Genomic DNA, 12,697 nt, shown 5'->3' with positions numbered 1-12,697 from the left:
GTGATAGCTGCGCCAATTGTGCCAAACTGCACCGAAAGACCAATTTAGCTACATTTCCACTATCTTGCACCAAACGCGATGCTTTCATATTTTAAGAACGAAACCACAATCTCTCAAGGTCAAAACGCTCTAGCATGCATCTATCCTCACCTGCATGTACACACCATGCTATTATGGTGAGTATGCGTAGATTAAGAAAGATGTGTGCGCTTGTACAGTGCCGGTCAGATTACCTATTACACCTAAACCTTTTACTAAGGGTATGCGAATATCAAAATTTTCAAGTACTAATCAAATACGAATACATAGCTTCGAATACGAATTGAATGTCGAATAATGAAGAGATGCAATTTTTTTTTTCACCAGTAATATTTTACTCGATCATATATTTATGTTGCAAACGTTATACTTGTTGTTCTAGTTAGTTATTGCGCACAAAAAAAAAAAAAAAATTCACATTCTGTACTTGTCAGGGAGCATGAGACTGTAATAGTTGAGTTTGTGAATATGGTGTCTTGGGTTCAATCCACATATTAAACAAACCATTTATATTTTTTTTGTCATAGCACTTTATTACACAAAAATAAATAAAAGCTTTCGTACCTGCCATGATGACTAGTGAGCATGAGGCCACTGGTTTGATTGTGTAGCAGTGAACACCCGTGTACTTAAGTCTAAGCTATTATTGAAGCAGCCTAAGTGGTCACAATTCATCTAGGTTCCCACACTATAAGTTTTGGCTTGTAAGGCGCCGATTTTATAGTGTTATTTTAAAAATTTTCTCCCCTTTTCTCATCGATCAAGCCATTTAGGGAAATAGGAATACTTGGGGCATTTTTCAGCTACACAGCAATACTTGTTATCTAACTTGCTTCCGTCGCCTTTACCAAGGACTGCGTGCTCGCCAATTTCTGACCAAGAGTGCTCTGTTGCGCTGCTAGCTGTACGATCGTGACCAAAGTCTACCGGGCGCGTGGCAATAACGCGAGGTAAGCGCTTGAGATAGATCTGAACTGATTTGTCATAGCAAGACACACCAAATATGCCTTTTTGTTAACGGAACTACAACTACCTGTGGCGAGAGCACTATTTTGTCGCACTGGCTACTGACGGCAGTAAACTGACGTTGGCAAAAGAGCGAGATCGTAGCAACGGTGCAACGTAGGCTTGATTGCAGGAGAAGTTGCGGTGCGAGCGCGATGCGCATACGATGGATTTTCAAAGGCGCTGTCGAACTGGAATATTGTGGAACTATGCAATAATAATAATAATGATAATGATAATAATAATATTGTTCATTTTTCATCCATAGTTTGATGAAGGACAGCTGAAGGTAAAAGCTGCTCTCCAAAAGAGGCAGCTTGACAAAGGCCCACAGCTACCTTTTAGCACGACAGCAGTGGCAAACAATCAGCAATGTGAAGTCAAGAATAACAAAAACACCAAATAGATAAATAAATAAAAATAAATAAAGATATAAAAATCAAGTCCAAATTCCAAAAATAAAAATAGCAACCATGATAATACAGCAATTGCAAAGAAATCTTAAAAACTAAACATGTGTATATCGTGCAACTAAATCTGTACAATGTAAAAAATCTATGCCAGCTTTCACATATTTATTATGTAACGTAGGAACTATGTAGGATAACTTATCTGTGGAGTAGTTTGTTCTCGAAGTTTTTATTTCCCATGTTTCTTTATTTTGTGTTTCAAACATTGTAATATTTGGCTGCTGTTTTGAGAGGTCATACAAAAAATGTCAACTTTCTTTCAATTCACGCCTGATTGCCAATGCTAACTTAAAATTGTAGAGACGATGTACGGGTAGTATTCCAGCCTGTCGAAACAATTCGCTTGTGTGAGCATCATATGGCTAGTTAAAAATGATTCTAATGTACTTTTTTTGCATCAGGTACAGTTTTCGCAAGTTCGTGTAAGTTGTAGTCCCTCATACCAAGAAACAATAGGTAAGATGTGAATAGAAAAGTTATTTATAAAGTAAGAGTTTTACCTTGTATGGTAGAACAGTTTTGTCACTTTACACCATACCCACCATGCGGGATAACTGACTCAGCACACTGTCAATGTGTTCAGTCCAAAGCATATTGCTCGAAAATGTAACTCCAAGAATTTTTATAGTATTTACAAACTCAATATAAGTATCGCCATACTTGAGATATATGTTTTCATTAACGGGCTTATTTTTAGGTCGGAATAGTACCGCCTTTGTTTTACTAGTGTTTATGTTTAAATTATTACAGCATGACCAGAGCTTTAGCTTCACAAGAAAATGGTTCATTTTTTCCTCAAGCATGATGCTATTTTCAGCTGAAACAAACATGCTGACATCATCGGCATAGAGGACGTATTTAGCATCTGGATAAATACGAGTTAAATCATTTATATAGGCTATAAAAAGAAGGGGTCCAAGGATGCTTCCCTGAAGTACACCCTTAGTAATAGGCTTCAGCTTTGAGAATTTTCTATCTATTTCAACCATCTGTTTGCGATATTTAAGGTAACTTTTTACTAGGTCTAGTGCATGACCACGAATTCCATAGCACTGCAACTTTTCAAACAACGTGAAAGAAATGCTGAATGTTGTTGAAGGCTTTACTAAAATCAACAAACATACCGAGAACAGCACGTTTGTTTTCAAATTCAGATAATATGTACTCTTTGTGTTCTAATAATGTCATTTCCGTAGATCGATGTTTCCTGAAACCGAACTCAGTTGGGGAAATCACGTAATGTTTTTCTAAAAATTGGTACAGTTGACGGTGCATAAGCTTCTCTAAACCTTTCGAAAACACCGGAAGAACAGATATGGGTCTGTAGTTTTGAATGTCATTTTTGTCGGCTTTTTTAAACAAAACACTGACTTTTGCTGTCTGCATTCTTTCGGGAAACGTTGCACTTGAAAAACAGAGGTTGAATATGTGAGTGATATAAGGAACAAGAATATCTAGCGCATATTTAATGCGTCTAATCTACATACCATCAACATCACGAGATGATGTATTTCTAAGTTTCGAGAAAACGGAATAAACATCTTCGTCCACTACAGGCTCAAAAACATGGAGGATGAATTAGGATCTGGTAGAAATTGAATAAAATCACTAGACGTTTTATTATGCATATTATCGACTAAGTGGTCATTGAATATATTTGCAAGTTCAGCTCCTGGTACGCTGTGCCCATTTATAGTCAGGTTCTCCACACTTGCCCGCGTTGTACCACGGTTCAAAAATAAGTTCATCTTCGTCCATAAGGCGTGAGTCTTATCTGCACTGGTTTCGATTTCGGTATGTATATAGTGCAGTCTGCGCTTGCTGATTTCCTTATTTAATCTATTTCTGTATACTTTATATTCTTTTAAAATGTCAGAATTTTTAGTCACAAGAAATTTGTGATAAAGTTTATTTTTATGTTTAATTTTGTTGAGCAAGTCCGGGGTCATCCATGGCTTACGGGCTCTCTTATTCAAACGAACTTGTTTTTCGGGGAAGTGACGTTTATAAATATCCAAGATTTTGTCTAAGAATGTATTGTAGGCTTGATTTGCGTTTTTCTTCAAAAAGATCTCAGTAAAGCTACTACCAAGCAGTTCGTTTCTAAAAGCTGTTAGGTTAGATTCAGAGATATCTTGAATGGTTACCGTCCGCTTCTTACGTTCTCGTAAGGTGCTTCTTTTAATAAAGAGGACGATAGGAAGATGGTCGCTAATATTCTCACACAATACCCCTGCAAATATGTTATTGTCGTTGGCATTTGTAATGAACATATCTAATAAAGTAGCACTGTTTTCTGTAATCCTGGTCGGTGAAGTAATGACATTTTTAAAGGCGTTTGATGCAATAATTGCATTCATGGTTTGTTGTGGTGTAGAATTGCATAACATGTTAATGTTAAAGTCCCCTCCCGATATCAAAAAATATGCATTATCTAACGAAAAACGTAAAAGCGTCTCATGGAAACAAAAGAAGCCATCCAGGTTTCTGTCTGGTGGCCTATAACACACAGAAAAAAGATATTTACCGGATCGAACTGTAAGCATTTCAAAATCATCACACATAACGCAAAATTCAGAAAGCAATGCACATTGCATGCCTTCCTTCAACAGTAACATGACACTGCCCCCACGACGCATTGGGCGATTTAAACAAAAAGACTGATAAGAAGTGAAAGGGAGTGCTTCATCCTTATCTTTGCACCACGTTTCAGTAAGCAGTATGGCGTCGAACATAAATGAAAATGCATGGGTGAAAAATCTAATGTCGTCTGTTTTATTTTTAAAAGAACGAACATTTAAATCCAAACATTTTAAGGATTTTTTATGTACAGTGGAGCCAATGACATTTAGTTCTTGCGAAAGAAATATATCATTTTTTGTTTCATCCATCACAAGAATTTTTGCAAGAGTTTGCAGCTCAACAGAACAACATTATGCAGGAAAGTCATTCACGTTTCGCAGAAGGACAGCCTGCTCGCCATTGACTCTGCGCACAAAGACTTTTCCGTTTCTGTGCCACGCATACTGAAAGCCATTGTCTTTTGCCCACTGTTTCGCGGCGTTAAGCAACTGCCTGTTGTAACTGGTCAAGTTCTCCTGCACAACCAATCTACAATTATTTTCTCTCAATTTGTGCCGCTTTTCTAACCACTGGTCCCTAACTGCCTGCTTTGTGTACCTCACAATTATACCTAGAATGTTTCCTGGTCTCGCTTGCAAGCGATGGATAGCAGTGATTTCTAGATCGGAGAGTCTTGGCAGACTCATCACGTCAGCCAAGTTGTTCACCTTCTGCAGTAGGTTCTCACTTTCAGTTACCTGAATTCCTGTCTAAATGAAATTCTAAATTAAGCTTTCTGTTTCACCACTCAAGGTCATTCATTTCCGTTCGCAGCAAGTTCTTCTCATCTAAACTTTTTTTTCATTGTGCCTCAATCGCGTCCATTCGTTTTTTAATGTCCCTAGTCTGCGTTTCCTGCCTTTCCAGTTGCTCTAAAACCTCATCATATTTTTCTGACATCATCTGAACCGCCCCTTCAATGTTAGACACAGTCTCTTTCAATGACATCAAGCCGTCAAGTTTTTGGTTTATATTGCACAAAAGTAGTCTGATCTCAGCCATTTCATTCATTGCAGCCGTATCCATCTGAGCCGCTTCGTTAGTTTTAGCAGCCTTACATGTTTGGCACACCCACTTCTGTCTAGCTGCTATGCTTTTAGATCTGTATTGTTTCTCTGTGAGGCTCGAGCAGGTTCTGAAATGGTAAGAAGCAGAACATTCTGCGCACTGAACCGCCAAATCAGGCGAGTCAAAACCGTTTTTACAAGAGAGACAAATATCTTTCACAGACATTACTGCACAATCTGATGAACCGCGCCGTGACTACAAAGGCAACAATCGCAATAGTGGCAGCAGCAGCAGCAGCAGTGGCGCAAGTTTTAGAAGAACGTTCTAAAGTAAACTACCAACCTGCGAAAGAGCAGAGTTGCAATCAGTCGTCCGTTCGCTGTGCCGTCGCTGCTGCCAACTACGAGGATGCACGAAGTGTCCAGGTTATATTTGTTTCGCCGAATGGTTCGCAGCTTCCCGCAGAAGCAGAATTTGATGAGCCGTCAGCGATTCAAATGTAGTTTCTGCGCAGCTTGGGAAAACCTCGAGATACTTCACCGATGCACCGGGTTTCTTGATATCTGCGAAAGAGCAGAGTTGCAATCATTCGTCCGTTCGCTGTGCCGCCGCTGCTGCCAACTACGAGGATGCATGAAGTGTCCAGGTTATATCTATTTCGCCGAATGGTTCACAGCGCCCCGCAAAAGCAGAATTTCATGAGCCGTCAGCGATTCAAATGTAGTTTCTGCGCAGCTTGGGAAAACCTCAAGATACTTTGCGGGTGCACCGGGTTTCTTGATATCTGCGAAAGAGCAGAGTTGCAATCAGTCGTCCGTTCCTGTGCCGCCGCTGCTGCCAATCCATCTATCACCTTATGTGCATCGTCGTTAGCAACGGAGTGATGTGTAATGATGCCATTCCAAGGTTACCGAAAAGTGCTTGGCCTTATCTATGTTTACCATTGCGCTGAAAAACACTTCAGCTCATTCGCACGACCATATCCACTACCATGAAATCATTCTGGAACTATGGAGAGAGCATACATACTGAAGTAGCTGCACAACTGACGGACGACTCTTCAGGTTTTGACATGTGCACGCATGGTTGTACGGTGATTTATTGGTGAAAACTTGCACGGATATACATGAAACTCGTTACCATCATTCGTCAAGGTGGGTGCGCTTCCAGCTAGTTGCGTGAAATGCTTTGCCAACTAAGCTCACTCCGTCAGCGCCGCGCCCTGTAACATATATGCGAGCATTAAGTCCTTGCGTAGCGATATTTTTTTTTTTCGTGCTCGCACAGCACGGTACCAAGCAAAAGCGCGAAGACTATTTTGTCATGCCGATGCGGTGGTGGCGAGCACGGTGCCTTTGTTTCCAAGATTCACGAGCGATACGCACTTTATTAAGGCAGTCCGCGCACGAGGGCGCGGCAGCAGACGGCTTGGTCGGTACACTTACATGCACTGCAACAGCGCTAAACAACTAAGCCACACGTGCTACTGAGCAGGCAGTACATGATTTGGATCGATTGAGATGTTTATCATTGGTAGGTTTGTCAAAATGATGTGCCGCCGCACTCATCCGTAGCCGCCATCACGCTTCCGTGAATTTCCATGCAGGCATCACCACACTCGCGTAGAAGTCGTAATAATAACCGCATGATCTACTCAGGCTCTTATCGCAAATGTGCAAAATCGTAAGTTCTTCATAGTGACATATGCGAAAAAATATTCGTGAAGATCGAATATTCGAAATTTTTTAATATGAGGTTATCGAATCGAATATGAATATTGCAAAGGCAATATTCGATGAATATTTGGAACTGTCGAATATTCGCACACCCCTTCCGCTTACATAACGTAAGTTGCCAAAGGAACGCATATACACCATGTAAGCAAAACACCATTCTCCAGAGACTGCGCATGGGCAAGATTTGTCAGATCAGCAGCCGCTCCATTTGTCGTGCGGCAGGGATGGAAATTTTCATCCCCTTGAATGTGCAGATGTTAACGTTCGCGGGCCAGCTGTGCTGACAAAATGAATGAGGAAAAAGAAGCTATTGCCGAAAGTCGCCGACTAACTTTTCGGAGTTTCTCGTTTATACGCTGAATCTCCCCGCATAATGGCAACCGAGTTTACGCTTGCTTTAGAAGTGATGTCTGAAACGTTCACAACTGGAATGTTGCACATGCACCATGCACGTCCTTTTTTTTTTCGTAGATGATGCAAGTCGTTGCTCTCATGATCTGAAAGTTCTTTTCATTTATCTACCCCTTTCAAAATATAACCACTGCAAAGCTTTTGATTGGCTCGGCAACAAAGCGCACATCTGCGGCCGCTACCGAGGAGGTGGTTAGCGCGCGTTAGGTCTAGCCTGCGGAGTTAAAATTTTGCGCGTCACTCCAGTAAGTTTTCCCTATACAATATGAGATTGGGGGCAAACAAGATCGCACTCACGAGCTCAGCCAAGGGTAGCACAGCATGCGCAGAACCAAATTTGGGTACAGGGTTAGGAGAACAGCCGCGACAACTAAAGCCTGCCAAGTTTTGCAAGTACACCTTTTGGTCGGAAAGGGGAGAGCCTGCTTCGTGAAGCCTCTCCGTTTGATGAACAGTACCTTCATTGACAGTTAAATGAGGTCGCACTCCTGTTCACTGCCAACTATGACGGTGCTACCTAAATGGTAGTATGTAGGTGTTCTTTGCCGCTATTTTGGGACACGGATGCAGGCGGCTGTTCGGCACGGAGCGTGCACACGAAACGCGCGGCAAGCTGCTGGAGCAAAGGCTTTTTTCACGCCTACATCGTCGTTCGCAACGTTTCGCAACGTTTGGGATGCATTCTTCTCAAAAGTGAAGCTAGGCAAAACGTCAGGTGTTCGAAAAAAAAAAAGAAATAACCTTCTGTGTCGTTGTTTATCATGCTGGCTGCTCACCACGTGCATTAACCTTCGCCCAGCCGTGCATGTTGTGAGCAGCCGCCGCCAGGCCACCAATAGAGACAATCCGCGCAGCCGCCACGCCGAGTTTGCCTGCTGTGGCGCGAGCAAAGTACCAGCGATGATAGGCCCATGCCAGATTTGCACGTTAGTTCTCGCACTGAAGTTTGGACATTTTGGCATGGTCTGTGACAGGCTATGATTTGACTCTGTTTACGCCAGGGCTTTCCTTGGTGTGGACAACATCAGCCAAGAGTTAAGCACCAAAGGTCAACGAGCTTCTCTGTTAGTTAAGCTTTAAATGGCTACCATTCTTCCTTGGTTATTTTTTCCATGCCCCGCTCTTTGTTAGTTTGTTGCACATCCCCCCTTTCTCTGTAGCACCTTCGTTGTTGTCTCTTCCTTGCCAGCTTACTTTCGTTGAGAAGCGTGGTCATTACCGCTCTATTCTAAGCAGCATTACAACTGGTCTTTCATCTCGGGAGCTGCTCGGTAAGTGATATGCATATACATAGTTTTGTGAGAGGACCAATGCTAGTAAGAAAGGTCTGCTTTATAGCCGGTCCTGCACTATACGTGGTTACGCTTTGAGTAGTCTAAGCTGTACGTGCGTAAAATGAGATGAATGGCTTCCTAGTTACGCATTATTCAGCTGTTAGTAGTCACGATTTAAGTTTTCTCACTCGGCAATGACCTCCTAGCGTCTCCAACAGCCTTATTCCCTGCTTTAATTTACACGCTTGGTTGCTCGTAAAGCCTTTTTTTTTCCTGCTCCGTAAAGCACTTTTGGTGGCTTCAAAAACCTTTTTGTCTTCTCTAAAATACACTTCTGGCTGCTCCAAAAGCCCTTTTTTCTGCTCCGAAGGGTGCTTTTCGCTACTTTAAAAAACTGCTCCGAAATGGCCTCAGCCAATCACATTACTGCACTGGTGCTCACTCAGACTCAGATTGAGCCGTGAATGTGAGTCAGCCCGAGTGAGTAATGTTTTGTTGAGTTTGAGTGCAAGTGAGTCTTGTTGACGAAAATTTTCTTCATGAAGAAAATTTGATCTTTATAGTTTGACATGATAGTAGATCTTGCTAATCTTTTTTTAACATTCATTGTCCTACCTTTATTAGATGTTATAGCAGCTTTAATTTTTATATCAGATTTGATTCATTTCTTACTCCTCTGCTAAACTGGAAGTGATAACTGTCTTCAGGTGGGCTCGAACAAGCACATACATGCTTTTTCATAAGGTTGTGTGGGAATAAGATTACCAGGTGAAAATTTGTTTCTAGTATCTACAGAAGCTTCAAGCTCTCAATACAGAAATTCAAACAGTATGGATGCACCCTTTTAATGCAGATGGATTTGTTCTAACGTTTTGTTCATGCAACTTCAAGTGCCCTTGTGGTGTGATATGTTTATCTTGTTGAAGCCGATTTTGTTTTAATGATTTTTTTATATGTGCCATGTCTCACAAAACCAAAACCAAACAATAAAAGTGCATTGTCTTGCTTTGTGTGAATTAAATAATTTATTATTCAAAGTTTACTTACTCTCGATGTTTTATGAAGTGAAGTTCATCATCATCATCATCGGCCTGACTACGTCCACTGCATGACAAAGGCCTCTCCCATGTTCCACCAGTTAACTCGGTCCTGTGCTTGCTGCTGCCAATTTATACCCGTAAACTTCTTAATTTCATCTGCCCACCTAACTTTCTGTCTCCCCCTAACCCTCTTGCCTTCTGTGGAAATCCAGTTAGTTACCAATAATGAGCAGCGATTGTCCTGTCTACACGCTACATGCCGGGCCGATGTCCATTTTCTCTTCTTGATTTCAACTATTATATCCCTAACCCCCGTTGGTTCCCGAATCCACTCTGCTCTCTTCTTGTCTCCTAAAGGTTACACCTACCTTTTTTCTTTCCATTGCTCGCTGCGTCGTCCTCAACCCTCTTTGTAACCTCTTTGTGAGTCTCCACCCTCTTTGTAAGTCTCTTTGTAAGTCTCTATGTTTCTGCTCCGTAGCTAAGTACCGGCAGGATACTGCTGTTATATACCTTCCTTTTGAGGGATAATGGCTATTCACCTGTCATAATTTGAAAGTTCTTGCCAAATATGCTCCACCCCATTCTTATTCTTCTAGTTACTTCAATCTCGTGGTTCGGCTCTGCGATTATTATCTGCCCTAAGTAGACATAGTCTTTTACAACTTCAAGTGGACTATTACCTATCTCAAAGTTGTTCTCTTCCAAGTTTGTTGTACATACTTTCGTTTGAAGTGAAGTTAGTTCAGTTTAACTATCTAAAAGTTTAGTTATTCATTTTAAATTAAACAAAGAGTGAGGAAGGTGAGGAAAGGAAAAAGGGAAAAGGTAAAGCATAGCATAGTCATGTATGGTGTCATGCGGGCAGAACCACGTAATACATAGCCATCTATAGGATAGGAATGCGTAGCATGGTGGAAAGGGAAGTGAGAATGAGGAGCAGTGCAAGAGTGGGAATGAGGATAGAAGGTGAAGCACTGCACAATATAGTATGTATAATGGACGTGAGGGTGAGAAGTAAGGAAAGTGGGAGGGCAAAGTACATTGTAGCCGTGCATAATATAGTATAGAAAGGGGGTGTAAAGGGCTCTGAGAGTGAGAAAGAGGGAAAGGAGATAGAGGGCGGCACTGCATAACGTCACCTAGACTAGTTGCAAGGCTGGCACACCTTCTTTGAGATGCCGTTCACTTTGTTCAATGGAGACAAACATCGCTTGTGGTGCAATGGAATCCTTGTAAGCATTCGGTCAGTTGGCACTGTACTGAAGATTAGAAGACACGGGCAACAGCCTTACGCTCCAGGCAGAGTTCTTGTCCCATGCAGCCACAGAGGCATTAACAAACTGCCCATCAGACAATGTCTGTAATGTCGCAAAGGGAGCATGCAGGCTTTGAAACTAGTGAAGGTGGTGTTGCACTGCATCACAAGAATGTTTCCTTCCATGCCATAAATGCTGTGCAGTCTGCGTGTTTGAAGCACCAGCATTCACTTACCAGAGAACACAAGCCCATCTCTAGGTCAGGTGAATCACTGTTTCACAGTTTCTATTGCTTACAGGTTCAGTCCAACTGCATACTCTTTTCTTCTACCACTTTTATTTTTAATGTGTTTTTTCATGCCTTTGAACTGTGCATTGATAGTGCAAGGCATTTTTTGTGTGTTTGTGGGGCAAGTTCCGTTGTGTTTTGGCAAATATGATCCCATTGCAAAGTTGCAAGATCGTAATGGTGAGCAGTAAATGGCAAAACATGCAGGAATGCCATCTCAAATGCTGGTCCCGAGCCTGGAGCCCATTAAGCCTGTGTGTCAGGCGCCTGCTGCTGTGACTACACAGAAAGCCCAGCCAACACCGGGACCCATGAGTAGACCAAGTCTCAAGAAGGTACGCTCTGCAGGCATTATTCTAACCTTTCTTTTGCTATTTGCTAACCAGCCTTTTACATAATAAAATGTAGTTAATTATTGGGCTAGTTGCTTGCACTACAGAAGATAAGTTAGTGCCCAAATCATCTTTGTTATTATACTTTGGTTGTTGTCTTGATTTTTTGTCATGAAGGATGATGCTCCTGCTTAAAAAATGCAGGAGCAAGCTATGCCTTGCTCAATCAAGACTATGTCAATCAATACTATGTCTGGTGAACTTATCAGAGCAGCAGCACACAACATGTTTCGCAAAGCTCACAATATCAAGGATGAGTGTTTGCCCTTTGTCAAATAATTGGAAAGGATGGTACTGATAAATATCTGAAAACAAGAGTGGAATTCGCCATGCCAGTTCAGTCAAAGTTTCTGCCTGGTTGGGCAACTGAACCACCTTTACTGGTACATTGCTCATTGGGAACAGCATGCGCGTCACACAAGCAGCTTCAAGGAAGCCCTGTCTAAACATACACTGAAAGGTATGCTCATTGGTACATAAAGAAGGAATTAACTGTGTAAAAATTATATGAACAATGGTGGAGGTGCTGTGCCATTTGTGCCATTTTGCGCCAATTTGACCTGCTGCGCCAAGCTGCGCCTAAACGGCAATTCGCGTGTGCAACGCCAATTTAGTCGAGTTTTACTATCGATTGAGCAACACGCGTGTTCTACACTAAGGGCGCAACCGCGTCCATATCAAATTAGTTAGATCACGTCTGTTGGTTGTGTTCACTAGTCACGTCGTACTTCGGTTGTGTTTCACTAGTCACGTCGTACTTCGGTTCATGCATGAATCTTGTTAAGGTGGCGTTTGTGTGCATAGCTCATTATGCGACTCTATGTATGTTTGAACAGCAAAGCTGTTAGCCGAACCATATAAAGTGAAAAAAAAAAAAACTAAAAATTATTTTCACTGGCAAAGCGATGACTGCAATAGCAAGAATTTGTAACGTTGTAATGCTAATGCCACACGTGCTCCTTTCTATTTCTGCTACCACACCGTTACGCATGTAACGCTGCCTTGTGCAAACCGCGCCCGAACGACTGGGAACAATCTAGATTATCTTGGAACCTTCCGATGAGATTACGAGCACGATGCGCACATTAGAGTTCGGGAACTTACGTGGCCGCTAGCGATAACGCCGGAATCTTTGATGGGACATGTATAAAT

The 12,697-nt window shown here is 41.8% G+C and overlaps 1 protein-coding gene across 10 annotated transcripts in view; it reads left to right on the top strand.

Annotated features, from left to right (window-relative positions):
• Window positions 1-12,697, top strand: part of ICA69 (islet cell autoantigen 1-like protein) — a 117,425-nt gene that overhangs the window by 91,311 nt on the left and 13,417 nt on the right. For all 10 annotated transcript variants that reach the window (XR_005110334.2, XR_012888109.1, XM_037426613.2 and 7 more), the window contains one exon: window positions 11,361-11,488. Coding sequence is in view for 8 of the 10 variants with exons in the window: in XM_037426613.2 (XP_037282510.2) it covers window positions 11,361-11,488 (128 nt within the window). In the remaining 2 variants the exon portion in view is untranslated. The remainder of the gene's footprint in view (window positions 1-11,360; window positions 11,489-12,697) is intronic.

The sequence above is a fragment of the Rhipicephalus microplus genome, chromosome X (assembly GCF_043290135.1).
Source record: "Rhipicephalus microplus isolate Deutch F79 chromosome X, USDA_Rmic, whole genome shotgun sequence".
Lineage (NCBI taxonomy): Eukaryota > Metazoa > Arthropoda > Arachnida > Ixodida > Ixodidae > Rhipicephalus > Rhipicephalus microplus.
Note: the sequence above shows the minus strand (reverse complement) of the source record. Positions and strands in the feature narration are given on the sequence as shown.